General features: G+C 65.9%; 2 protein-coding genes across 2 annotated transcripts in view; one reads left to right on the forward strand and one right to left on the reverse strand.

Annotated features, from left to right (window-relative positions):
* Nucleotides 1-25,055, forward strand: part of LOC102462477 (signal transducer and activator of transcription 5B) — a 52,150-nt gene extending 27,095 nt beyond the window's left edge. The window contains 19 exon segments of the mRNA XM_075911549.1: nucleotides 7,812-7,949; nucleotides 8,529-8,685; nucleotides 9,139-9,232; nucleotides 10,172-10,345; nucleotides 11,612-11,746; nucleotides 11,862-12,009; nucleotides 12,388-12,543; nucleotides 13,141-13,190; nucleotides 13,193-13,319; nucleotides 14,467-14,554; nucleotides 14,630-14,752; nucleotides 15,852-15,944; nucleotides 17,113-17,319; nucleotides 17,799-17,893; nucleotides 19,713-19,843; nucleotides 21,445-21,600; nucleotides 21,895-21,946; nucleotides 22,496-22,603; nucleotides 22,736-25,055. Of these exon segments, the coding sequence (XP_075767664.1) occupies nucleotides 7,822-7,949; nucleotides 8,529-8,685; nucleotides 9,139-9,232; nucleotides 10,172-10,345; nucleotides 11,612-11,746; nucleotides 11,862-12,009; nucleotides 12,388-12,543; nucleotides 13,141-13,190; nucleotides 13,193-13,319; nucleotides 14,467-14,554; nucleotides 14,630-14,752; nucleotides 15,852-15,944; nucleotides 17,113-17,319; nucleotides 17,799-17,893; nucleotides 19,713-19,843; nucleotides 21,445-21,600; nucleotides 21,895-21,946; nucleotides 22,496-22,603; nucleotides 22,736-22,862 (2,349 nt within the window). The 5' untranslated portion in view covers nucleotides 7,812-7,821 and the 3' untranslated portion in view covers nucleotides 22,863-25,055.
* Nucleotides 713-6,861, reverse strand: LOC142821023 (uncharacterized). The gene is made up of 2 exons (XM_075911548.1): nucleotides 6,700-6,861; nucleotides 713-2,198 (listed from the first exon to the last, which is right to left on the reverse strand). Exon 2 carries the CDS (start codon nucleotides 2,040-2,042, stop codon nucleotides 1,134-1,136), a length of 909 nt encoding a protein of 302 aa, XP_075767663.1. The 5' UTR covers nucleotides 2,043-2,198; nucleotides 6,700-6,861; the 3' UTR covers nucleotides 713-1,133.
* Nucleotides 25,056-25,970: the final 915 nt, after the last annotated feature.

Raw genomic sequence — 25,970 nt, forward strand, 5'->3', positions numbered from 1 at the left:
GATCTATTGATAACTACTCTCTGGAAAGTTATCCAACCAGTTATGCACCCACCTTATAGTAGCTCTATCTTGGTTGTATTTCCCTGGTTTATTAACAAGAAGGTCATGCGAGACTGTCAAATGCCGTATTAAAATCTAGCTATACCACAACTACCACGTTCCCCTTATGCACAAGGCTTGTTATCCTATCAAAGAAAGCTACCAGATTTGTTCTTGACAAATCCAGACTGACTCTTGCTTATCACCTTATTATCTTCCAGATGTTTGGAAATGGATTCCTTAATTATTTGCTCTATTATCTGTCCTGATACAGAAGTTAAGATGAGTGGTCTGTAATTTCCTGGGTTGCCCTTATATCCCATTTTATTAGATGGGCACTATATTTGCCCTTTTCCAGTCTTCTGGAATCTCTCCTGACTTTCATGGCTTTTCAAACATAATAGCAAATGGCTCAGCTATTTCCTCAGTCAGCTTCTTAAGTATTCTAGGATGCGTTTCATCATGCCCTGGTGACTTGAAGACATCTGACTTGTAATTTTTAACTTGTTCTTGCTCTATTTTAGCTTCTGATCCTATCCCATTTTCTCTGGCTTTCACTCTGCTAGGCGTTTGGTTGCTGCCCACCAACCTTCTCAATGAAAACCGAAACAAGGAAGTCATTAAGCACCTCGGCTATTTCCACATTTTCTGTTTATTGTTTTTCCCTCTTCATTTAGTAACAGTCCTGCCCTGGGTCTTCCTTTTGCTTTTAATATATTAGTAGAATGCTTTCTTGTTACCCTTTATGTCGCTTGCTAGTTTGAGCTCATTTTGTGCCTCGGCCTTTCTAATTTTGCCCCTACACACTTGTGTGGGTTGTTTGCATTCATCCTTTGTTACCTGACTTCGTTTCCACTTTTTGTGGGATTCCGTTTTGATTTTTAGATCATTCAAGATCTCCTGGTTAATCCCGGGTGGTCTCTTGCCATTATTCCATTGCCTCGGAAAGATAAGAAGTATTTGCTCTTGTGCTTTTAATAATGTCTCTTTGAAAAACTGCCAGCTGTCTTCAGTTGTTTTTCCTCTTCCACTTGCTTCCCATGTGACCTTACCTACCAGACCCCAGGCTGGTTCAGGGTCTCGCCTGTGAACTTTCAATTCCTACGTGGCTCTTCAAAAATTTCAGGCAGGGAGCCAATCCCCTCTGCTCCTGTGTAGCTTTTGGCTGATATGCAATTAGGGAGGAGTGTGAGTTGTGAGAGGCAGACAGTCTTTATTCCAGTGCTTGGTCCCTGAGCGGTGGGTGTCAGCGGGGGACATGGGGTTACATATCGCAAATGCAACGACTGTGCGACTAGATTTGGAGCCTGAATGATGGAGTTTCCGTGGCATTGTTCATCCTGAAAGATACCTAAGCACATCGCCGAGGGTACCGAGGGACTGCCCTCCTCTGAAATGCAGCCATCTCTGGGGCAGAGCGCGGCAGCTTGGTAGCTGCACCAGAGCTGACAGCGCCCCGGTTCTTGTGAAAAGTCCTCGGAAGGCGCGCCTCTCGGCTCCTGCGTGTCTGCTGCCTCTCCTTCTCCGGGGGCCACCTTTGCTTTGCGAGTGACTGAGAGGAGAGCACCCCCTGCTGGATGGTTTGTTTCTCTTGGGGCTCTCTGGTGACCTCGCCCGAGCCTCAAGTCCTTGAGGACGCGAGCAGAAGTGCTGAATCCTGACAGTCGAGGTTCAAAGGGTTGGCCTGTAGCTGGGCCCTTCGCCTTTACTCTTAAGAGGAAATATTTTCTTTCCACAACTGACACTGTCTCTCTTCTGCGAGTGCAGAGCAGGCCTCGAAGTTCCCGTTCCCTCTCGCCTGGCACCCATGTTCCAGCGAGGGCTGTCAGGGTGCCACCGGCGGGTTCTTTGTCCCCAGCTGCAGCAGGGCGAAAGCCACGCTCTTCTGCAGGAGCGGAACAAAACCTGTCAGCCTGCCGAACCTTCAGAAGTGGCCTGTGTCTCCCGCACAGCTGGTGCCAGCTCCGCTTGTAGCAAACACGCTGGAAACCACAGGCCGACATGAAGCGACCCAGCCGCACAGCCGGTTCCAAAGAGGCGGGCTGGCAGGCAGCGAGGAGTTTACATCCCTGTCTCCCCTGCCTGCGATGGCTCTGGCCGGGTTCGTTCGCTCTTCTGGGGAGCTTAAAGCGACTGGAATCCCGAGATTGTGTGGGAATCTGTTTGAAGGGAAAGAGAGTTTGTAGCCTAGGGCTGCCAGGTGTCCAGTATTGAACCAGACAGTCCATCATGTTTGCCTCCTGTCCGGTAAAAAAATTCAGAAAATACCTAAAATGTCGGGTACTTTCTGATTTGGTTCCATATGGAGGCAGCCTGGCAACCCTAGCGCTTACTGGGGAGCTGTCCGGCTCGGTGCAGGGAGTCAAGATGGCGGCAGCCGCTGGCAGCTTGTTAGGGCCAAAAGGCCTCAGCACGCAGTTTTTAAAGGGGCCACGGTGGTGGTGGTGGCTCCACCCAGATGAACCGCCAGGACCATGCGTGGGATGGGTGGCACTCTGGGATCGGCGTGCGCCCAGGTCAGCCCCGCTCCCCGCCGGCCGGTTCCACCCTGCAATCTGCGCCGGTCAGCCCCGCTCCCCGCCGGCCGGTTCCACCCTGCAATCTGCGCCGGTCAGCCCCGCTCCGCGCCGTCCGGTTCCACCCTGCAGTCTGCGCTGGTCAGCCCCGCTCCCCGCCGGCCGGTTCCACCCTGCAGTCTGCGCTGGTCAGCCCCGCTCCCCGCCGGCCGGTTCTTCCCTGCAATCTGCGCCGGTCAGCCCCGCTCCCCCCGACCCACTCCCGGCCAGTTCCCCTCCCCGCCACAATCTCCTCCAGTCAGCCCCGCTCCCTCCAACCCCCTCCCGGCCAGCCCTGCTTTCCCCCGGCCGGTCCTCCCCTCCCCCCTATTTTCCCCCAGTCAGCTCCATTCCCCCTGATCCCTCCCCCCCTGCCAGCTCCGCTCCCCCCAACCCTCTCCTGACTGGCCCTGCTTCCTGCCGGCTGGTTCCTTCGCCCGATCTCCCTCAGCCAGCCCCGCTCCTCCTGGCCAGCCCTGCTTCCCTCCGGCCAGTCCCCCCCAGCTCCCAATCAGCCCCACTCCCCTCCCGGCCAGTCCTCCCCCCCCATCCTGTTCTGAGATCATGTGCGTCTGGTATTTTTTTGAAAGCCATCTGGTAACCCTAGCCGATGCCACTCGCTGGCTCAGCCTGCTCACTGCTGGGCAGCTGGGTATGGTCTGGGGCTGCTTCCGTGTCCCCCACTGTCGTCCCTGTGTTGTATTGGGAAGAACAGGGTTCGGGGGGAGGGAGCACAGGCCCCAGCACGGGCTGTGGAAGGGTCCCGGAGAAGCGGGGGAGGCCTGGCGGGCCGGGCTAGGCCGGGCGTGGGCAGTGGAGCACCGGGAGGCACAGCTTGGCCCTGCATGGCCAGATAGCAGGGAGCCAGCTTCCAGGGTGGGCACATGACCTGCCCCGCCCCCTCCTTGGAGTCACCCCAGGACCCGCGTCCTGGGGGGAGCCACGGGTGCTCTGTGCTCTGCGCCTTTCGATAAATGCCCCCCCTTGTCCTCTGCTCCCCTGCCCAGCAGACTTTGGGCCCTGGGGTTTCAGCTCCTTGGGCAGGTCTCCAGGCACTGGGCACTTTGGGCCCCATAAACCCATGCAGCGGTGAGTGCTGGGCCGCCGGGGGGGCGGGGGCGACAGCTTGTTACATGCCCCCTGAGGACGGGCCTGCGATCAGCCTCCTCCCCTTGGTGCTGTGTCCTGTGGTAGAGCAGGCGCAGGCTGGCGTGGAAACGCCCACGTGCCAACGCTGGCCAGCGGCTGGGCACCTGCCCTGCTGGTTTTAGGACCTGTCCTCAGCTGAGCAAGACGCTTGCTTCGCTGCCGGCCCCACGCGGCCTGGCGCCGGCGCTCCCGGCGAGCGTGGCTGGGATCTGCGCACGGTCGCGCGCTCGCTGCGGCGCAGGGAGGAAGCTGCCAGGAGCCCAGCGCTCGCTGTTTGGTCTGCGAGAGGCAGCTGACATTTTGGAAGGAAATTGCTGCTGTTTGCTCCTTCCTGTAGCCGGGCAGCCCGTGGAGCGGCGGCACTGGGCTGCCACGCCGGGAGCTGGGCTGTCCCTGCGGGGCACGAACCTTTAGCCAAGCGGCAGGACTCCCCTCGGTGCCCAGGGTCGCGGTGCCCAGGGGGCTGGCAAGGGGCTGCCGGGACGGTGCATGGGGCAGGGCAGAGCGAGGAGAACACCTGTTCCTGCCGTGAGTATCCCCTGCACGCGGGGAAGGGACCAAGAGCTTCTGACCCGGCGCCAGGGCCACCGCGCAGGGCCCCAATGAGGGGTTTGCTGCCGGCCCCCGGGCGCTCCGCCGGAAGCTTCCTGGGGCATTGGCAACATGCCAGCACTGGAGGGTTCTGGGTTTGTATGACACTCACCTCTGCACAGAACCTTTCCTGTCCCCCCTCCCCTCACAGCCTCCCTCCGTGAGCCCCCCTCCCGCTCACAGCCCCCCTCCATGTACCCCCTCCCACTCACAGCCCCCCTCCATGTACCCCCCTCCCACTCACAGCCCCCCTCGTGAGCCCCCCTCCCGCTCACAGCCCCCTTCCGTGAACCCCCCTCCCACTCACAGCCCCCCTCCGTGAACCCCCCTCCCGCTCACAGCCCCCCTCCATGTACCCCCCTCCCGCTCACAGTCCCCCTCCATGTACCCCCTCCCGCTCACAGCCCCCCTCCGTGAACCCCCCTCCCGCTCACAGCCCCCTTCCGTGAACCCCCTCCCGCTCACAGCCCCCCTCCGTGAACCCCCCTCCCGCTCACAGCCCCCCTCCGTGAACCCCCATCCATGCACCCTCTCCTGCTCACAGCCCCCCTCCATGTACCCTCCTCCCGCTCACAGCCCCCCTCTGTGAACCCCCTTCTCGCTCACAGTCCCCCTCCATGTCCTCCCTCCGTGAACCCCCGTCCATACACCCCCTCCTGCTCACAACCCCCCTCCATGAACCCCCATCCATGCACCCTCTCCTGCTCACAGCCCCCCTCCATACACTCCCCTCCTGCTTACAGCCCCCCTCCATACACCCCACTCCTGCTCACAGCCCCTCTCCATGCACCCTCCTCCCGCTCACAGCCCCCCTCTGTGCACTCCCGTCTATGCACCTTCTCCTGTTCACAGCCCCCCTCCATACACCCCCGTCCATGCACCCTCTCCTGCTCACAGCCCCCCTCCATGCACTCCCCACCCCCCGCACAGCCCCTGCTGCTTAGCAGGAGCTCTGGGGTCACCCTATGTGCTGTGAGGCTTCGAGCTTCTTCGCTGGGCCTGAGGGAGGTGGGGCCGCTAGGCCCTGTGGCCCTGGGAACAGCTCAGGCTGTTCAGGGTTCAGCTGGGGCTCAGTGGTTCCTAGCCCTGCTGTTCAAAACGCACGTCGCCTTCCCAGGCTGAGTTTGTCCAGCGTCCGCTTCCAGCCCTGGGACTGCGTCCGATCTCCCTCGGCTAGGCCGACGGGGCCGCGGCTGCACGTTGGGTCCCCGTGTCGGTCCTCACAGACCCATCCACGTCACCCCGAGCCTCTCGGTGTTAAGCTCCATAGCTGGAGCGCCCCCCGCAAAGCAGGTTTCCAACCCTTCCCTGGGCCCTCGCAGGGTCACCACTCCCTGAATTGGGGCCCCCACGCTGAGCACCGGGAGGTCAAATAACCATCTGCCCCTGCCTGAGATTCCCTAGTTCTGCAGTATAGGGTCACAGCCGCTCTACTCCCAGTCAGCTCCTTAGCCACCCTGATCCTCCGGTGGGTTCTGGAGCCCCTGCACCCCCGGGTAGATCCCCTCCTGTATGTACGGCCTACCTGCACCTGGGGTGGGGAGGAATCTGGTCTGGGAACCGTGGGGCAGGGGGCAGGAGGAAGGAGGTGAGGGAGACAGATCTTCTAAGGAGCCGGTGCCTGGGGGGGCGGGGAGGACTGGGACTGGCTGGGACTAGGAGCTAGAGAGGCACTGAGATTGGACATGACGATCAGGGAGGGGGGCTGGAACCGGGGAACATGGGGGAGGCCAGGGGAGGGGGGGAAGCAGATTGGACTAGGAGTGGGAGGGAGATGGGGGCTGATGAGAACCCATGGAGCCAGGGACTAATGGGGGGGAGCGGGAGGGGACAGGGGAGCCGGGGGGGGGGGGGGGGGGGAATAGCCAGGCCTGGGACAGGACTACTTGGAGGGGATAGGGCGAAAGAGGGGGGAACGGGCGAGGTGACGCCACCGGCAAAGTGGTTCGCCCCCTCTAGTTTTGGTCCACGAACAGTACAACAACCTGCTGCTGCTGCTGGTTAACGGTTAGCTCAAGCAGCCGAGACCGGTGAGGTGGGCCTGGGTGGCTAACCCTACTGCGAGCCCACAGAGGCCAGTGACGTTCCACAGGAAGGAGCCCACATCTGGGAGTTCTTCCCCCGTTAATTCCCTTGCCAAAAAACCTCGGCGACTGCCCAGAGAAAACTGGGTTAAAGAAACCTGAGCGTGGCAAAGCCCGACCCTCAGCCCCTGGAGAGGCCACAGGAAGGTTTTCCAAGTGTGAATTGTGGCGTTTCTTAACTTTTCAGTGCTTGACTTGAAACCCGAGTCACGTTCCTCAGCGCGGTTTGTATCTGTCGTATTTATACCCCCACCCCCGGCCCACGCGCCTCATTGCATCACCTGTAAAAACTCTCCGACCGCCGAGGTTGTTTTTCCAAGATCCGGCCGGCTCGGCAGGGGAAGCTCCTGCTTTTTATAGGCGCTGGCTCTGTCGGCCTGTGCTATATTTGCCTCCCGGCACTGCGCTTGGTGCCGTGTGCGCTCTCCCCGCCGGCCAGTTGAAATGCCTCCAGGCCCAGATTAAAGTCCAAAGTATGAGCGTGGCCGTGCAGCCCGGCCTGGGCCCAGAATAGAAGCTGGCTCCTCTCCCCTAGTGTTTGGAGAGGCGGAGGAGCCTGAAATAGCGCGAGGAATCCAATTTCAGCAGGGACGGGGGCCTCGCCCGGGTGTTTGCTCCCAGGTGTTTGTGTACAGTCGACAGCGGGCGGGCGCTGGGCGTGCTCTCAAACCCAGTGCCCCCGGGCTGCGTGCGGCAAGGACCCAGTGGGAGGCACGTAAGACCCCGGACCTGGGCTGGCTGCAGAGGGACTGTCCTGGGCGCCTCTTTTGTAGCAGGGCTGGGTCTCTCTGCCCCCTGAGGAACTGGACTGCCTAGGCCACGTGGGGCAAAGCCCCAGAGCGTTGGCATGTGGGAGATTCCAGCCTGTTCTGTCATGCCCTTGGCCAGCTCCTCCCATCAGCTGCTCAGGGAAGGGGGCCAGACACTGAGGGGCTGGGGCAGGCAGCTGGGTGCCGGGGGCATTGGTGAAAGCAGCCAGCGGGCTGGGGAAGGGGGCCAGGAGGCTGGGGAGCGTGGCCAGGTGCCCCGGTGAGGGGAGGGAAGGCATCTGGAGGGCTGGGGAAGGCAGCCTGGTGTTGGGTGGGGCAAAGGTTTCGTATTTGCGCTGGGCAGCTCCCTGAGCTGCCTCCCATGCTCGGCTCCGCTTGGCCGGCCCGAGGCCGAGCTGTCGGGCGCATGCGACGGGGACGGTGACCGCGTTGCATGCGATCCCACGGGGCCGTCCATTGCTGGCTTTTCCAGGGCTCCTCCTGGGAGGGAGAGTCGGATCCCAGCTGTGCCAGAGCCAGGAGTCCCCCTCCCGCATTCATGTAGCCTGCCCCGGGCAGCCGTGGGGCCGGCGACTCTGGGGCGCGGGGGGCCCTCGCCCTGACGGCGTGTCCTTGCCCGGCAGGTTCTGAACGATGGCCGTGTGGATCCAGGCCCAGCAGCTGCAGGGAGAGGCCCTGCGCCAGATGCAGGCGCTCTACGGCCAGCACTTCCCCATCGAGGTGCGGCATTACCTGTCCCAGTGGATCGAGAGCCAGGCATGGTAGGTGAGCCCGCCCCACAGGCCTGCCTGGGGTTCTAAATGGGGCTGCGGGGGAGGGCCAGGGCGGGCAGCCTGGGGGCAAGGAAGCCCTAGGATCCCGGGCAGAGCTGGGAGGGGGCGGGCAGTGAAGGCGTCTCATGGCCCCCTGTGCTGTTGGGCGTCCGTGGATCTGACAACCTCACGGCTGAGCAGACCATGGCCTAGGCTAGAGCTGAGCCTGGGAACGTCTGGATCCGGCCTCTTCTCTGTCCTGTCCCCTCTTCTCTGGGGAGCTTTGGCCAGTCGCCGCTGCCCTTCGTGCCTCACTTTCCCCTTACCCTAGCTAAAGGCAGGTCCCCGCCTCCAGTCCAGGGGACACGGGTATGAGGAGGGTTTGGCTCTGTGCGGGGGGCAGGCTCAGGCCAGGCACAAGCTTTGGGGGCAGGTGCAAGGTCCAGGGGGGCAGAACCAGGGGGCGGGGCTTTGCGCCCATTCGCTCGGGCTGGCTGCGGTTTGCTGAGGGACGGACGCATGGGGGGTCCCCCGGCAGCTGCGGTCCCGGGCCCCAGCTGAGCTCTCCCCCGTCTGTGTCTGTGCCAGGGACTCCATCGACCTCGATAGCCCCCAGGAGAACATGAAAGCCGCCCAGCTGCTGGAGGGGCTGATCCAGGAGCTGCAGAAGAAGGCAGATCACCAAGTGGGCGAGGACGGCTTCTTGCTGAAGATCAAGCTGGGACACTATGCCACACAGCTGCAGGTCGGTCCCCGGAGCCGCCCTGTCCCCCTGTGTCCTGCCAGGGCCGCCCACTTGCCTCCCCGCCGGGGCCTGGCACAGCAGGGGAGGGCGGGGCAAGGGTCATGGCAGAAGGTGCCTGGTACCTGTTGCTCCCTTCTCCTCACTGCATGAGGCCAGCACGTCCCTGAGCCCCCACCACTGCTGCCCCCACCCTCCCCATGGGACCACTGCTGCAAGCCCTGGGGCCATGTGGCAGTCCCCCCCCCCCCAGCACTTCTGTCTCCCTCAGGCTCCTTGTCTGGCTGTGGTGACCCCATCCCCACCCCACGTGCCTGGGAGCGGGGAGGCAGGCAGGGTGGGTTTGGGCTGGGCCGCGGCCGTTCACACAGGCACACAGGGCAACCCCCTTCCCCCAGCTGGGGCAGAGAGCCCCCCCGACAAGCCCAGCTCAGGGCGTTGCTGTCCCTCCTGCAGAACACGTACGATCGGTGCCCCATGGAGCTGGTGCGCTGCATCCGCCACATCCTGTACCACGAGCAGCGGCTGGTCCGGGAGGCCACTAACGTGAGTAGCCAGGCAGGGGGCCCTTGTCTCGCTCCCTGTCTCTTGGGGGCCCCCAGGCCAGGGCACTGACTGCTGGGACCTCCTGGAGCCCGTCACCCCACCCCGTGTCTGTCACAGAGTGTGGGGATCCACCGGGCCCTGCACCCCCGTCCAGCCAGACGGGACTCTCAGGCGGCAGGTAGAACGGAAGGGTGATGGGTTCACAGGGACACAGACTTTTTACAGTCAGCACCATCCATCTTGGGGATTGGGGGGCCCAGCACCAGGACTCTGGGCTCCCTGCCTGCCCCCCCCCCCCCCAGCTGGACTCCCTGCATCCTAAGCCAGCTGAGACCAACTCACACACTCAGCAACAGGCCCCCAGCCCTGCAGGCAGCCTCCTCCTCCTCTGTCCAGCTTCCCCTGGCAAAAGGTGTCACCTGATTGCATCTCCCACCGAGGCTCAGGTGACAGGAGAGCCTGGGACGTTGTGTCCGTGCTGGGCTGGGCAGGCGGGGGCAACCTCCCTTCAGTGAGAGTCACACCCAAAACACCCATCCCAGCCAGGCATCAGTGCAGTGCCCAGGGAAACTGAGGCGCGCGCGACACACACACACACACACACACACACACACACACACACACACACACACACACACACACACACACACACACACACACACACACACACACACACACACACACACACACACACACACACACACACACACACACACACACACACACGGCAGTAGGAATCACATACACCGTAACAAGCAAACAGAACAAAAACAATCCCACCACGTCAGTGTCTCGCTCCAGCCACTGCCCCCTGGCGCGAGCCTCGGCCTCCGCCTTCTGGGGCTGTCGCCCCCCCCCCCCCCCCCCCCCCCCCCCGCAGCCCACCCTTTCCCTGCTCCGGGCACAGGAGCATGGCCCTGAGCTGGCGCCCCTCTGTGCAGAGCCCCCGCCCCGGCCAGCAGCCTGGCGGACGCCCTGTCCCAGAAGCACCTGCAGATTAACCAGACCTTCGAGGAGCTGCGGCTGGTCACCCAGGACACGGAGAGCGAGCTGAAGAAGCTGCAGCAGACGCAGGAGTATTTCATCATCCAGTACCAGGAGAACCTGCGTCTCCAAGGTGGGGGCGCCAGCCATGGGGGCAGGGAGGGGCCGTGGGATGGGCTGACGGGGGCAGGGCCTGCAGGGCAGAGGCAGCTTGGCCCGGAGAGCCCGTCCTGAGGGAGACCCCTGTCCTGAGGGACTGTCCCCTGTCCCAGCTGCTGAGGGGGCACCAGGCCCTGGGTGCGGCTGGGTTTGGCAGGGCTGCAGCTGGCAGGGAATGCTGCTTATGTGGTTCTGCGCCTCAGCTGTCCCCTTCGTTCCTCGCGCCCCCCCCAGCTGTCCCCTTCGTTCCTCGCGCCCCCCCAGCTGTCCCCTTCGTTCCTCGCGCCCCCCCCCCAGCTGACCCCTTCGTTCCTCGCGCCCCCCCCAGCTGGCCCCTTCGTTCCTTGCGCCCCCCCAGCTGGCCCCTTCGTTCCTTGCGCCCCCCCCCAGCTGTCCCCTTCGTTCCTCGCGCCCCCCCCAGCTGTCCCCTTCGTTCCTCGCGCCCCCCCCAGCTGTCCCCTTCGTTCCTCGCGCCCCCCCCAGCTGTCCCCTTCGTTTCCTTGCGCCCCCCCCAGCTGGCCCCTTTGTTCCTCGCGCCCCCCCCAGCTGGCCCCTTCGTTCCTCACGCCCCCCCCCACTGGCCCCTCTGCGTCCCGTGCCCCCCAGCTTTCCCCTTTGTTCCTTGCACCCCTCCTCCTGTCCCCTCTGCACCTGGTGCCCCCCGCTGACCCCTCTGTGCCTCATGCCCCCCAGCTTGCCCCTTTGTTCCTTGCACCCCTCCTCCTGGCCCCTCTGCGCCTCGTGCTCCCCCAGCTGGCCCCTTCGTTCCTCTCTGCACCTGCTGCCCCTCTGCTGGCCCCCCTGTGCCTAGTACTCCCCCCACTAGGCCCTCCGCACATCATCCCAACCCCACTGGGCCCCCCGCGCCTCGTCTCCCCCCCACTGGGCCCTCTGCGCCTCAGCCCCCACCCCATTGGACCGTGCTGGCTGCTCAACCCTGGGACCAGGGGTGTCTGTGGGAAGATCAGCTCCCCACCTAGCGCAGGGGAGACCCTGCCATAGTATTGGGGGTGCGACATCTCACCCACCCTCCGCACCCTTGTGGGTGTCTACATGCTCGCAGACCCTCCCCTCACCTCCACCCCTCCATAGCCCCAGCTCAGCCCCTCCCACGGGCTCCGTGAGGCCTGGGGAGTGAGTCCTTGCCCCCGGGGCAGGCCTGGCACAGGGGTTCTGGGAATCGGGGAGCACCGGGGCAGGCAGGGCTCAGGCCTAAGGCTCTTGGCCTCCCCCCCCCCAGCCCAGTTCTCCCAGCTCTCCCAGCTGGGCCCCCAGGAGCGCATGTCCCGCGAGACGACGCTGCAGCAGAAGAAGGCGTCGCTGGAGGCCTGGCTGCACCGGGAGGCCCAGACACTACAGCAGTACCGAGTGGTGAGTGCCAGGCCTGGGGGCCCCCACTCCCTCCCCCCCGGTGCCAGCGAGGGGCAGCTACGCTTGCCATAGCCCCGCCCCCTGCCCCGCCCCTCGCTGACGCCCCGCCCCTCACAGAGCTGGCGGAGAAGCACCAGAAACCCTGCAGCTGCTGCGCAAGCAGCAAACGACCATCTTGGACGACGAGCTGATCCAGTGGAAGCGGCGGCAGCAGCTGGCGGGGAACGGGGGGCCCCCCGAGGGCACCCTCGACGTGCTGCAGTCCTGGTGCGTCAGTGCCCCGGGGACGGGGCCCCTTGGGAAAGGGGGGCTGGGCACCCAGAGCTGCCGGCTGGCCCTGGGCGGTTGGCTGGAAGCCACTGAACGGTGCCGCCGCCAGCGGGGAATCGGGGAGCCAAGAGGTGGACCCAGGGGAGACCCTGGCAGGGGTGTTAGTCCAGGCGTCACCTGCCCCCATTGCCGGGGACATGGGACTGGATCCCTGGGGCGGCCGAGTGCCCCACGCGCTTGGTAAGGCCAGGCCGTGCCAGCCTGGGGGTGCAGACGGGGAGTTCTGTGACCCTCTGACACAGACAGCTGGGTTGGGGCTCCAGGAGGTCCCTGGGCCTTGCCAGGGCACTGACCCGGCGGGCCCCGTCGCCCCAGGTGTGAGAAGCTGGCCGAGATCATCTGGCAGAACCGGCAGCAGATCCGTCGGGCCGAGCACCTGTGCCAGCAGCTGCCCATCCCGGGGCCCGTGGAGGAGATGCTGGCCGAGCTCAACAGCACCATCACAGACATCATCTCCGCCCTGGTGACCAGGTAACGTGGGGGCAGGGCCAGGCCGGGCCGGCCGTCCCACATGGGCTGGGAGGGCATGGCCAGCTTGGGACATCTGCCCTACATGGGCTAGGGAGCTGGGACGTCCGCCCCACAAGGGCTGGGAGGGCAGGGCCGGGCTGTGACGTCTGCCCCACATGGCCTGGGCTGTCCACCCCACAAGGGCTGGGAGGGCAGGGCCGGGCTGTGACGTCTGCCCCACATGGCCTGGGTTGTCCGCCCCACAAGGGCTGGGAGGGCCGGGCCGGGCTGGGCCCTGATGGGCTCCGGGCCATCTGCTTGCCATGGGCTGGAGGGGCCAAGGCTGAGCTCAGAGCGTGGGTGGAGACAGGGTCAGGCCCAGCAATGGCCTCGCTCTGAGCCAGCCAGGCAGGAGCGGGCTGCGAGGGGCCAGCGGGGGGTGGGGGCGAGAGAAAGGGGCTTGTGTGGCAAGTGCTCTGGGCGGGAGGGGGCTCTTGGGGCGGGTGCAGTAAGCCGGGGAGGGGGAATGTGCCGGTGCCCCCCCCGGGCTGCGGGAGGGGGCTGTGGCTCCGGCCCCTCTTGCAGCTGCAGGCCCCGTGACGCTGGCTCCTCCCCCAGCACCTTCATCATCGAGAAGCAGCCCCCCCAGGTGCTGAAGACACAGACCAAGTCGCGGCCACCGTGCGGCTGCTGGTGGGGGGGAAGCTGAACGTGCACATGAACCCGCCCCAGGTGAAGGCCACCATCATCAGCGAGCAGCAAGCCAAGGCCCTGCTGAAGAACGAGAGCACCCGCAAGTAGGCCCCCCCTCCGCCGGGGAGACCCCCGAGCTGGCCCCGCCGCGCCGCCTGGCAGGGCCCTGGGAGCTTGGTTCCGTGTTCTCTCTGCCCCTCTGCTCACAGAGCCAGGGCCCCCTCAGTGCCCGGCCCAGCGTGTGCCCGGCGGGGTCCCTCTGAGCGGAGAGGGGCGCAGACAAGCTCGCCCTGCCCCCACGCCAAGGGGGCAGGACAGGACACTCGCACGGAGACAAATGGCGCCTAGCGCCTTCCCTAGAGCTAGCGGGACCGTGACCGCCTGCTCCGGCGACCCGAGTTACAGGGGCCGAGCTCGGGTGTTACTGGTCCCTTCGGCAGTGGGCGCTTTGCCGGGGGCTCTCGCACTCCGCCCTTCCAGCCCGGCGGTAAGAGGCCAGGGACCGGCCTGCTGGGGCGTTCGGGGCGTGGGAGAGCCAAGGGCAGGGGCAGCGCTTACGAGGCGCCAGAGCTCAGCTCCGGGGAAGCCGGCGTAGAGTCCGACCCGCCCGGCGGGCTGAAACCTGAGCATGAAAACTCCCCGGCTGAGAGCCGCAGACGCTTGGAGAACAAGCTCTGGCACAGCAGCTGGGACGTGTCCTGGGTGCGGGGGGGGGTCACTCTCTTCTAGCCCCCTCCTCGGTGGAAACTCGCCCTCCTCCCCACCGAGGGTCTGGCTGGGCCGTGTGCGGCTCGGCACAGACACGCACGGGGAAGGGCAGTAGCTCCTTTCCTGGGGGCGAGTGGGGAGGGTTCAGGGGAGGAAGGTGGGAAAGCGCCAGCCGGCTGCCACACAGGCTGTCTGTCCGCCGAAGGTCACGCCGTGTCTGGCCCTCAATCCATCGCTGTCTCTGGGCAAGAGGCCCCCGGCGTGGGGCGGCTGCTGGGCCTTAGCTCAGCATGCAGGGTGTGTCTGGAGGTCCCGGCCTTCCCTAGGAACCTGTCAGCCGGCTGGAATACCCCAAAGAACCAACCCGCAGGCAGGCCCCCCTCCGGCGACAGGCCACTGTGCACACAGCCAGCTTCCAGCCCCCCGCGTGGGATCCCTGGGCCCAGAGGGCGTGGCCCCCCCTTGGAGACGGTTGGCGCCACAGCTGGTGTCCTGGCGGAGCTGGCCCAGCGCCCGGCCCCTGACCTGCCTTTCCCGTTGCAGCGAGAGCAGCGGGGAGATCCTGAACAACTGCTGCGTGATGGAGTACCACCAGGCCACGGGCACCCTGAGCGCCCACTTCAGGAACATGGTGAGAGCCGGGCCGCAGGCCCCGCCCCCTCCTCCCGCCCCGGCCCGTCTCTCACGCCCTCTCCTGCCTCCGCAGTCCCTGAAGCGCATCAAGCGCTCGGATCGGCGCGGCGCCGAGTCGGTGACCGAGGAGAAGTTCACCATCCTCTTCGAGTCGCAGTTCAGTGTCGGCGGCAACGAGCTGGTCTTCCAGGTCAAGGTAGAGCTGGCACCGCCGCCCGGCCCCTGCCCGACCCTGAGCCCTATGCTGGCGCCGCCGCCGCCGCCCTGTACCCTGCCCGGCCCTGAGCCCTACGCTGGCGCCACTGCCGCCGCCGCCCTGTACCCTGCCCGGCCCTGAGCCCTACGCTGGCGCCACTGCCGCCGCCGCCCTGTACCCTGCCCGGCCCTGAGCCCTACGCTGGCGCCACTGCCGCCGCCGCCCCTGTACCCTGCCCGGCCCTGAGCCCTATGCTGGCGCTGCCGCCGCCGCCGCCCTGTACCCTGCCCGGCCCTGAGCCCTACGCTGGCGCCACTGCCGCCGCCGCCCTGTACCCTGCCTGGCCCTGAGCCCTACGCTGGTGCTGCCGCCACCCCGGCCCCTAACCGGCCCTAAGCCCTATGCTGCCGCCGCCGCCGCTACCCCAGACCCTGCGTCGCCTGGCCCTGAGCCCTACGCTGGCGCCACCGCTGCCGCCACCCCCGGACCCTACCCGGCCCTAAGCCCTACGCTGGCGCCACTGCCGCCACCGCCCTGGACCCTGCCTGGCCCTGAGCCCTACGCTGGCGCCACCGCTGCCGCCGCCCCGAGTCCTGCCTGGCCCTGAGCCCTACGCTGGTGCCGCCGCCGCCCCGGGCCCTACCTGGCCCTGAGCCCTACACTGGCACCATCGCCGCCGCCCCGAGTCCTGCCCGGCCCTGAGCCCTACGCTGGCGCTGCTGCTGCCCTAGGCCCTGCCCGGCCCTTAGCCTTAAGCTGGTGCCGCCGCTGCCCTGGGCCCTACGCTGCCATTGCCGCCCTGGACCTCTGCCCGGCCCTGGGGGCAGTAGGAGCCCTTCTGGGGCTGGCGTCCGGCGGGGACACTGACCTGGGCACCGGCGGTTCCTGTCCCCCGTCGCTGGGCTGGCGTCTCTGGGCGGAGGGAGGGACACAGGAAATCTGAGCCTCAGTCACTAGCTGGGCAGCCCTGGGGGCTCTGTGGGGAGGAGGGGGGAGGAACACGCGAGGGGTCCGCCTGGCTCAGAACCGCCCAGCAGCAGGTGGGGACCGGCAGCCCCGCCCCGCCCCGCACTCAGCCCGGCCCTGCTGGTTCCCGCAGACGCTGTCCCTGCCCGTGGTGGTGATCGTGCACGGGAGCCAGGACAATAACGCCACGGCCACCGTGCTCTGGGATAACGCCTTCGCCGAGCCGGTGAGCAGCCAGCACCGCCGGGGGCCTCCCCCGCCCCCGTCACTTGGGACCCCGTGCTCTGGGCCCTGTGCGGGGCACACTGGGGCAGAGGAGTTGGTGTGTGAAGGCCGGGAGAGCGGATACTGGGGGGGAGAGGAGGATGGGGGAGGCAAAGGTCTGGGGAGGGGATACTGGGGCAGAGGGGGATGGGGCGGCAAAGACCAGGGGAGGGAATGGTGGGACAGAGGGTGAGGGGGCGGTGAAGGCCGGGTGAGGGGATGCTGGGAGAGAGGGAGAGGGGTGGCGAAGACCAGGGGAGGGGATGCTGGGTGGGGTAAAGGCCGGGGGAGGGGATGCTTGGGGGGGGCGAAGGCTGGCGGAGAGGGGGAGGGGATGGCGAAGACCAGGGGAGGGGATGCTGGGGGGTGTGAAGGCTGGGGGAGGGGATGCTGGGAGAGAGGGGGAGGGGGTGGTGAAGACCAGGGGAGGGGATGCTGGGGGGGGGGGTGAAGGCTGGGGAGGGGATGCTGGGAGAGAGGGGGAGGGGGTGGTGAAGACCAGGGGAGGGGATGCTGGGGGGGGGGGTGAAGGCTGGGGAGGGGATGCTGGGAGAGAGGGGGAGGGGGTGGTGAAGACCAGGGGAGGGGATGCTGGGAGGGGGGGGGGTGAAGGCTGGGGGAGGGGATGCTGGAGAGAGGGGGAGGGGTGGTGAAGACCAGGGGAGGGGATGCTGGGGGGGGGTGAAGGCTGGGGGAGGGGATGCTGGGAGAGAGGGGGAGGGGGTGGTGAAGACCAGGGGAGGGGGATGCTGGGGGGGGGGGGGTGAAGGCTGGGGAGGGGATGCTGGGAGAGAGGGGGAGGGGGTGGTGAAGACCAGGGGAGGGGATGCTGGGGGGGGGGGGGTGAAGGCTGGGGGAGGGGATGCTGGGAGAGAGGGGGAGGGGGTGGTGAAGACAGGGGAGGGGATGCTGGGGGGGGTAAAGGCCGGGCGAGGGGATGCTGGGGGAGAGGGGATGGGGCGGTGGAGTAAGTTGGGAGCCCTGGGGTATGGGGCACAGAGGGGGGAGGAGGAGAGCTCTGGGGGAAGGGGCGTGGGGCTCCGGGGGGTACTGGGGTGGGGCAGGGCTGCTGGGTTCCCTGCCTGGCGCACTGGAGCCGCCTGACCCTGGCCCCGCGTCCCCTCCGGCAGGGCCGGGTGCCGTTCGCCGTGCCCGACAAGGTGCTGTGGCCCCAGCTGTGCGAGGCCCTCAACATGAAGTTCAAGGCGGAGGTGCAGAGCAGCCGGGGGCTGACCAAGGAGAACTTGCTCTTCCTGGCCCAGAAGCTCTTCAGCAGCAACAGCCCCCAGCTGGAGGAGTTCAGCGCCATGGCCGTCTCCTGGTCCCAGTTCAACCGGGTGAGCCTGCCCGCCGGGCTGGGCAGTAGGGGCGCCCGGCGGGGCCGGGGTGGAGGAAGGGAGCCCGTAGGCACCGAGCGGCGTCACGTGGGGCGAATCGCCGCAGACAGCCTGGCCCCGGGGTTCGCCGGCCCGGGGGGCAGCCGGCCTGGGGTCCCTGTGCAGAACCGCGCGCCACGTGGGAAGGCGCAAGGACTGCGAGGGAGGGGGCCTGGGCCCGCCCAGCTCCGCTCCCGCTGACCCTGGGGCCAGCCTCCCCAAAGGAGCAGGCGGGACGCCTGGCTCCCTCCCTCGGGCTCGCGCAGGAGAGGTGCCAGGCTTGTCTGCCCTGGCAGGGCGGGGCCCGCAGAGACCCCGGGACCAGGGCCCGTCCTGCGCAGAGAGGGGGGCTGGTGCCAGGCCCGTTCCCACAGCGGCAGTGGGGCTGCTGGAGGACACGCCGGGCTCAGACACACGCGGGGCCTTTTGTCTTCACCCAGGAAAACTTGCCAGGGCGGAATTACACCTTCTGGCAGTGGTTCGACGGCGTCATGGAGGTGCTGAAGAAGCACCTGAAGCCGCACTGGAACGACGGGTGAGACCCTCCTCCCTGGAATGGCCCCGCCCCCCACGCCTGCCCCTCACCCCCTTCTCTGTGCTAAGGGCCCCCCACGCCTGCCCCCACCCTCACCCCTTCTCTGTGCTTAGGGCCCCCCACCTCTGCCCCCACCCCTCACCCCCTTCTCTGTGCTTAGGGCCCCCCACGCCTGCCCCCACCCCTCACCCCTTCTCTGTGCTTAGGGCCCCCCACGCCTGCCCCTCACCCCTTCTCTGTGCTTAGGGCCCCCCACGCCTGCCCCCACCCCTCACCCCTTCTCTGTGCTAAGGGCCCCCCACGCCTGCCCCTCACCCCCTTCTCTGTGCTTAGGGCCCCTCATGCCTGCCCCCACCCTCACCCCTTCTCTGTGCTTAGGGCCCCCCACGTCTGCCCCCACCCCTCACCCCCTTCTCTGTGCTTAGGGCCCCCCACGCCTGCCCCCACCCCTCACCCCCTTCTCTGTGCTTAGGGCCCCCCACGCCTGCCCCCTCCCCTCACCCCTTCTCTGTGCTTAGGGCCCCCCCCACGCCTGCCCCCACCCTCACCCCTTCTCTGTGCTTAGGGCCCCCCACGCCTGCCCCCACCCTCACCCCTTCTCTGTGCTTAGGGCCCCTCACGCCTGCCCCCACCCTCACCCCTTCTCTGTGCTTAGGGCCCCCCACGTCTGCCCCCACCCCTCACCCCCTTCTCTGTGCTTAGGGCCCCCCACGCCTGCCCCCACCCTCACCCCTTCTCTGTGCTTAGGGCCCCCCACGCCTGCCCCCACCCCTCACCCCTTCTCTGTGCTTAGGGCCCCCCACGCCTGCCCCCACCTCTCACCCCTTCTCTGTGCTTAGGGCCCCCCACGCCTGCCCCCACCTCTCACCCCCTTCTCTGTGCTTAGGGCCCCCCACGCCTGCCCCCTCCCCTCACCCCCTTCTCTGTGCTTAGGGCCCCCCACGCCTGCCCCCTCCCCTCACCCCCTTCTCTGTGCTTAGGGCCCCCCACGCCTGCCCCCACCCCTCACCCCCTTCTCTGTGCTTAGGGCCCCCCACGCCTGCCCCCACCCCTCACCCCCTTCTCTGTGCTTACGGCCCCCCACGCCTGCCCCCTCCCCTCACCCCCTTCTCTGTGCTTACGGCCCCCCACGCCTGCCCCCTCCCCTCACCCCCTTCTCTGTGCTTAGGGCCCCCCACGCCTGCCCCCACCCCTCACCCCCTTCTCTGTGCTTACGGCCCCCCACGCCCGCCCCCACCTCTCACCCCTTCTCTGTGCTTAGGGCCCCCCACGCCTGCCCCCACCCCTCACCCCCTTCTCTGTGCTTAGGGCCCCCCACGCCTGCCCCCACCCCTCACCCCCTTCTCTGTGCTTAGGGCCCCCCACGCCTGCCCCCTCCCCTCACCCCCTTCTCTGTGCTTAGGGCCCCCCACGCCCGCCCCCACCTCTCACCCCTTCTCTGTGCTTAGGGCCCCCCACGCCTGCCCCCACCCCTCACCCCCTTCTCTGTGCTTAGGGCCCCCCACGCCTGCCCCCACCCCTCACCCCCTTCTCTGTGCTTACGGCCCCCCACGCCTGCCCCCACCCCTCACCCCCTTCTCTGTGCTTAGGGCCCCCCACGCCTGCCCCCACCCCTCACCCCTTCTCTGTGCTTAGGGCCCCTCACGCCTGCCCCCACCCCTCACCCCTTCTCTGTGCTTAGGGCCCCTCACGCCTGCCCCCACCCCTCACCCCCTTCTCTGTGCTTAGGGCCCCCCACGCCTGCCCCCACCCCTCACCCCTTCTCTGTGCTTAGGGCCCCCCACGCCTGCCCCCACCCTCACCCCTTCTCTGTGCTTAGGGCCATCCTGGGCTTTGTCAACAAGCAGCAAGCGCACGACCTGCTGATCAACAAGCCAGACGGGACCTTCCTGCTGCGCTTCAGCGACTCCGAGATCGGGGGCATCACCATCGCCTGGAAGTTCGACTCGCGTGAGTGCGGGGCCGGGGCTGGGACGGGGCCGGCTCTCCGGCCTGCGGGGCCCCTGGTGCGGCGCAAACCCCACACGTCCCGCCGGAGCCCGGCTGCGCTGCGAGAGGCGGCGCTTCGCTGACCTGTGAGACCGGAGTAAAGGTGCCTCAGGCCCCCTTCCCGGGCAGGCCCAGGCTGTGCCGGCGGGAGCCCACCCCGCCATCCAGGCTCGGCCATCCCCGGGTGTCTGCACGGTGAACCACACCGACCCCGCTGGGCCCCTGCTGGCAGCCGGCGGCTCTGGAGAGCTTTGGCTTTTCTCCTTTTCGCCCAGAACATGCGTCCCACTGGGCTGCCGGCTGCCGCGAGGATCCTCCTCCCACTGGGGAAAGCCAGGGCCGTCCTGTGCGGCCGGGCTGGGCTGCCCAGTCCACGCCAGCGGGTGTGGTCCAGAGCCCTGTGTTGAGAGAGACTCGCGTGCAAATGCAGCCAGGGCAGAGCCTCCCTTGTGATACCTGCAAGAACGTGCCGGCTCGGCTCTGCCCCGGCTCTCAGCCCAGCGACGCCCATGGCCCAGCAGCCTTCCTCCTTCCTCTGCTTTTGTTTCTCCTTAGGTTCACTTTCGGGCTCTCCCCAGTCTGTTGCAGATGCCCTGGGTCAAAGGGGAGGGGGGGGAGGAAGGGTCCCTATGCCCTGAATGCAGCAGCAGCCCTGGCGCCTGGGGAAGCCCAGGGACTTGAATTGCAAAGCTGATGATATGGGGAGGGGGGTTTCGAAGCCCCCAGCTCCCAGAATCAGGCGATTGCATGATACTCTCACCGTGCCGGTGTGCGGACAGGACGTTTCCAGCCCCGAGGGTGCAGGGAGGGAACCCCTAAAGGTGCACAGCCAGAAGGAGGCCACAGCTGGAGTATGGTGTCCAGTTCTGGGCCCCCCGCTACAGAAAGGGTGTGGACACGTTGGAGAGGATCCAATGGAGGGCGACCAAAATGATGAGGGGGCTGGAGCATATGACTCATGAGGAGAGGCTGAGGGAGTTGGGTCTGTTCAGTCTGCAGAAGAGAAGAGTGAGGGGGGATTTGAGAGCAGCCTGCAACTTCCTGAAGGGGGTTCCAGAGAGGCTGGAGAGAGGCTGTTCTCAGTGGTGACAGATGGCAGAACAAGGAGCAATGGGCTCAGGTTGTGGTGGGAAAGGTCCAGGTTGGATATTAGGAAAAACTATTTCCCTAGGAGGGTGGTGAAGCACTGGATGGGTTCCCTAGGGAAGTAGTGGAGTCTCCATCCCTAGAGGTGTTTAAGTCCCGGCTTGACAAAGCCCTGGCCGGGTTGATTTAGTTGGGATTGGTCCTGCCTAGGGCAGGGGACTGGACTTGATGACTCCTGAGGTCTCTTCCAGCTCTATGGTTCTGTGATTCTAAGGAAGCGCCGACAAACTCGGCGTCGATTCTTAGAGTTTTCATGATTTTTGAAGCTGGATTCCTTGAGGCCTGAGTGAACTCCTGGGGCCGGCTGTGCCACACAAGGGCCTGACGGGCACAGCGTGCCTCTGAGGCCCCTCCATGGCACCCCGTGGCCCCGGATGCCACGTTTCACAGGCGCCTCTCTGCTGTTGTGTTTCTAGCTGAGCGGATGTTTTGGAACCTCATGCCTTTCACGACCCGAGACTTCTCCATCCGCTCGCTGGCCGACCGCCTGGGCGACCTCAATTACCTCATCTACGTCTTCCCTGACCGGCCCAAGGACGAGGTCTTCTCCAAGTACTACACGCCGGTGCTCTGTGAGTCTGGGGCGCGCCCCCCTCCTCCTCCAGCACACTCGGGCTCCGCCGTGGAGGAGGCTGCCACCAGCTCACGCCCCCAAGGGCCTGGCCGCTTTGCAGCCATGGGTTCCTCTCGGTGGCGCCTGACCTCATGGCGCAGAGACGCCAACCCGACAGGCTGTCTGGCTCGGCAGTGCCCCGAGCCGACTGGCTGCTAGCGCCGGTGACGCTGTCGGTTCAGCATCCCCTGGGCTCGCCGTGCCAAAGCGCTGATCTCTCTCTCTCTCTCTCTCTCTCTCTCCCCGTCTGTAGCTAAAGCCGTGGATGGGTACGTGAAGCCACAGATCAAACAAGTGGTGCCGGAGTAAGTACGCCCGTCTGTGCGCTGTCCTCAGCCCGTCTCCCCGGCCCCTCTGCTCACACCCCTGAACCAGCGTCCTCGCTCCGCAGGGCCCCCCCGCAGGGTCTGGCCAGGGTCCTGGGGACACGCCCGTCCCATGGCTCACACAGGGGCAGAGCCGATGGCCAGGGCAGGAGCGCTCCAGGCTGGCAGCCACGGATGGCTGCAGCCTGGGCCTGGGGCTGGGAGGGTTCAACCCCCCACCTGAGAACCCAGCAGGCCCCAGAGTGTTTGCTGGGCACTTGGGAGGAGCTGAGCAGGGTCTGAGTGTGGCTGTAACCCGCCCCCGCCAGCACAGCTTCCCCTGGACTGCGTGGGAGGGTGTAAAGCACCATTGGCACCGCCGTGGGCACAGCTTCATCCTGCCCCGGGAGAGCCGAGCGACCCATGAGAACTCCCTTCCCCCGCCCTGTGCTGAGCTGGGGGGCCGGGGCCGGCACAAGCTGCCAAGCTCGCCCCCGCACTCCCGTCCGCCCACCCCCGGCTGACGCGCCGGCCCCTCGTCCGTTCCAGGTTCGCCAGCGCCTCCGGGGATCCCGCTGGCGGAACGGTCACCTACATGGATCAGGCGCCGTCGCCCGCCGTGTGCTCCCAGCCCAGTTTCAACGTCTACACGCAGAAGTAGGTGCCGCGCGTTCCCGGCCCTGGGCCTCCCTGTGCTGGGAGGGGGCGCTGCGGGGGAGCACGCCGCCTCCAGCCCCCGCGGGGCTGTCAAGGGATGCCCCCCCCAGGCTCTCCCTGTCTCTCCCTCAGCCCCGACTCCGTGCTGGATCCCGACGGGGAGTTCGACCTGGACGACACGATGGACGTGGCCCGGCACGTGGAGGAGCTTCTCCGGCGGCCCATGGACAGTCAGTGGATCCCCCACAGCCAGTCGTGACCCCGCGCTGTGGGACGGGCCCGGCCCGGCCGCCGTGTCCCTCGGAGACGAGCCGGGCGTGTGCCCTGCGGAGAGCAGCCCGTGTTAGTGTCTGTGTGCGGGGAGCGCGGTGCTCGTCCGGGGGCTTTGCTCCGTGCCAGCAGCTGTGTCCGGCTGCGCTTGGCTCGTCGGTGTTACCCCTTGTACTAAAGGCAGTGGGCTTGTCATATGGTTTCCTGTCTGTCCCTTTAAGAAGCCCGCCTTTCGCTTTCTGCTTCTGCAGCGCTGCTCCTTCGCGCGCAGCAGATCCCTGGCGCCCGCCCCGTGTCCCCCCCCCAGACGCGGAGCCCTGCCCTCGCGGCCCGGAGCCACTCCTGGGGGGCGGCGGGGGGCAGGCCTGGTACTTAGTTTGCAGTAATCGTCCCCTCTGGGACTTGTGTGTTGAAACGCTTTTGTTACCCGCTCCCCGTCCCGGGGGGCACGTGTGCGCGTCGGGTCCTGTTTGTGTGCACAGAGACCGGGGGATTCCACTGCCTGGGGGGCCAAGAGCCTCTTTTCTCAGCCCAGGCGGCAGCATCTGCGCCTTGGGAGTGGCTTTCTGGGAAGGCGTCCCCCCCCAGGGCCCTGGGGCCTTTTCCTCTTGGCTCCTGTCTGGCCCGTTCTCTGCTCAGCTGGTGGGATGCTGCCTGGCCCAGCACTGGGAGGTTTGATAAGTGGTGAGAGGACGGAGGGGGCTCCAGACGGACACGGCTGCTCTGTGTGCAGGACGAAAGGGGCTCCCCGCTGGGGTCAGGGCAGGGCGTGGCTCAGGATGGGGGGAGGCGCTGCCGGCCCCGCCCTGGGCGCCCTCCCTCCCGTTCAACGTTATTTTTCTACGGCTGAGTAAATAAAGCACAGAATATTTTTTTAACACAAATCTCTGGATTTCGCGTGTCTCTGTGGGAGGGCCAGGTCTGGGCCCAGCAGCTCGCTGAGGTCCAAGGGAAGGGTCAGACAGATCCCCTGGTGCGGGAGGGGGCTGGCTCTGGGCTCCGCGGGTGTGGGAGCCCAGGACTGAGCCGTGCACTGTGTGGACGGCCTGGGGAGGAGCCGCCGTGGGGAAAACGGTCACACGCTGTGGGGCAACCAGGGAGTGTGGCGGGAGGGCGGGGAAGTTGTGATGTTCCTCGCTCTGCTCTCTAGGGGACTTGCCGCAGCCCCCAATCTACTGGCTGGAGGCAGGAGGTGCTGAGCCTGGTTACAGGCTTGTAGGTCTCCAGCCGGGTCGTCTCGCCCTCCGCCACGTCCACGTGTCCCTTGTGCCCTTAGCCGCAGGAGGGGAGCCGCGCTGAGCCCCTGAGCCGGGCCGATGGCCAGCGCCCCACAAGCCCAGACCTGGAGGCGCCGCACTTGTCCCTTGGCAGGGAGATGGCCGGCCCTTCCAGCTTTGCGCAGTGCGCTCCCCTTGGGCTGTGGCAGCGTGAGCCCCTGCTGGGTCCCAGCACGGCCACCGTTCACACCAGTGCTGTCTGTCCGGCTGCTCCCGGGACAAGCTCCCCCCGTGCAAAGCGTGTCTGTTCCCGCGCCTTGCACCAGCCGCTGAAACCTCAGTGCCCTGGGCGCAGGCAGGGGAGTCGTCACCCTCTTTCCGTGCTGCACTCGGCAGAGGCGGCTAGCGTGGGAGTGTGTGCTTCGCTCAGCACTGCTGCTAGCCCTGCACGCGGCCTTCCCTGTGAGTAACTCCGCCGCCACCTGCTTCGCCAGGCTGCACGCCCGCGGGGGAAGGCCTGGGGGAGAGCCCCGGCTCCGAGAGCTCTGCGCTGGCCTCGCTTAGCCTTGCCCAGCCAGCCGGCTCCTGCCGAGTCGTTCCTGACAACCAACAAGATTCCTTTTTTAAAAAAAAGAAAAGAAAAAAGAAAAATTCTCTTGCCAAAGCCCCGGCCCATGGGGGCCCGTTCTCGTCTTTTGGCAACGCACGTGCATTTCAAGAGACGCGGGGAAAGCCTTGAGGGGAGGTGGGACCCGCAGGCTTTCGATCACGTCTTTTGTAGCAAGGGGGGAAATACCATTTGGAAAACAGCCATGGCAAAACTTTCGGATGATTTTTCTTTAACCAAAAAAAAAAAAAACCAGAAAACCTTGTATGTGGAAACTGAATTATTTCAACTGCCTATTCTTAGTGTTGGAGTCTGCTCCTGACTAGCCTATGGCACTAATAAACTATTGTCGACTCTTCCGGGGGCTGCAAAATTGTGTTTTTGTGTTTCCGATACAGGCCCCACGGGCCCTGTGCGCCTCCCCCGTGTCCAGCGTCTCATCACCACTTCTCGTGTGCTGCCCCCACCACCAGAGACGGGAACTCCTTGTGGGCTATTTCCTAGACTCCACACACAGTGCACAACCGGCATGGGGGCCCCTGTCACAAGCGGCGGGAAAAGAACTGGGTGTTTATAGGGATAACGGGAAGACGGGATGTGACTGTGATGGGGCGGCAGGGGAGTCAGCCCCTCCCCCCGCTCAATGCTCCCTTCTCATCTTTCCCATCTGCTTGCAGATTTTTTTTTCCCCCATCCTTGTGTGGAATAAATGTGATGCGCGCCAAGGCCTGTGCGGATGTGCACCACGCCTAGCAGTGGGCACTCTGCTTATCAGCTGGGTGGGGGTTGGGTTTCTTTTGAGCGACTGGCCGGGGAAACTGTTCCTGCTCTGAAGAGCGGAGCAGAGAGAGGAGCAGGAAGGTTTCTTGCACCTTCCCCTAAACTAGCTGGGCCTGGCTCAGGTTGGGGCCAGGAGCGGAGGGATGGGAGCCCTGGGCTGTGCCAGGCAGGCAGTGCCCCTGTTGCTGCCCTGTGCCAGCTGTGCCGGGTTCCATAGCATCACCACGGAGTCTGGGCCCCTTCAAATGGGGAACGGCCAAGGCCCCTGCTGGCTCCTGGGCTCTGCTGTGTCTGGGCTGGGGCTGCGAGGGGGAGGTGAATTGCTCACCGGGGCAGAAAGGCCAGATCTGGGGGAAGGGCTGGTGGCGTCTCCTGCCTTTGGCCTCGCCCAGCTCCCAGGGGGTGGTGCCTGGAGCCCTGGCCCCAAGATACTGGAGCCCTTCACTCCTGAGCCATACCCTGCCCCCCAGTTCTGCTGGTGCCCCCCCTCCCG

The sequence above is a fragment of the Pelodiscus sinensis genome, chromosome 29 (assembly GCF_049634645.1).
Source record: "Pelodiscus sinensis isolate JC-2024 chromosome 29, ASM4963464v1, whole genome shotgun sequence".
Taxonomy (NCBI): Eukaryota; Metazoa; Chordata; order Testudines; family Trionychidae; genus Pelodiscus; species Pelodiscus sinensis.

Coding starts and splice junctions, on each gene's coding strand:
- LOC142821023 (XM_075911548.1), bottom strand. CDS start 2,042: ATGTCGGCCTGTGGTTTCCAGCGTGTTTGCTACAAGCGGAGCTGGCAC.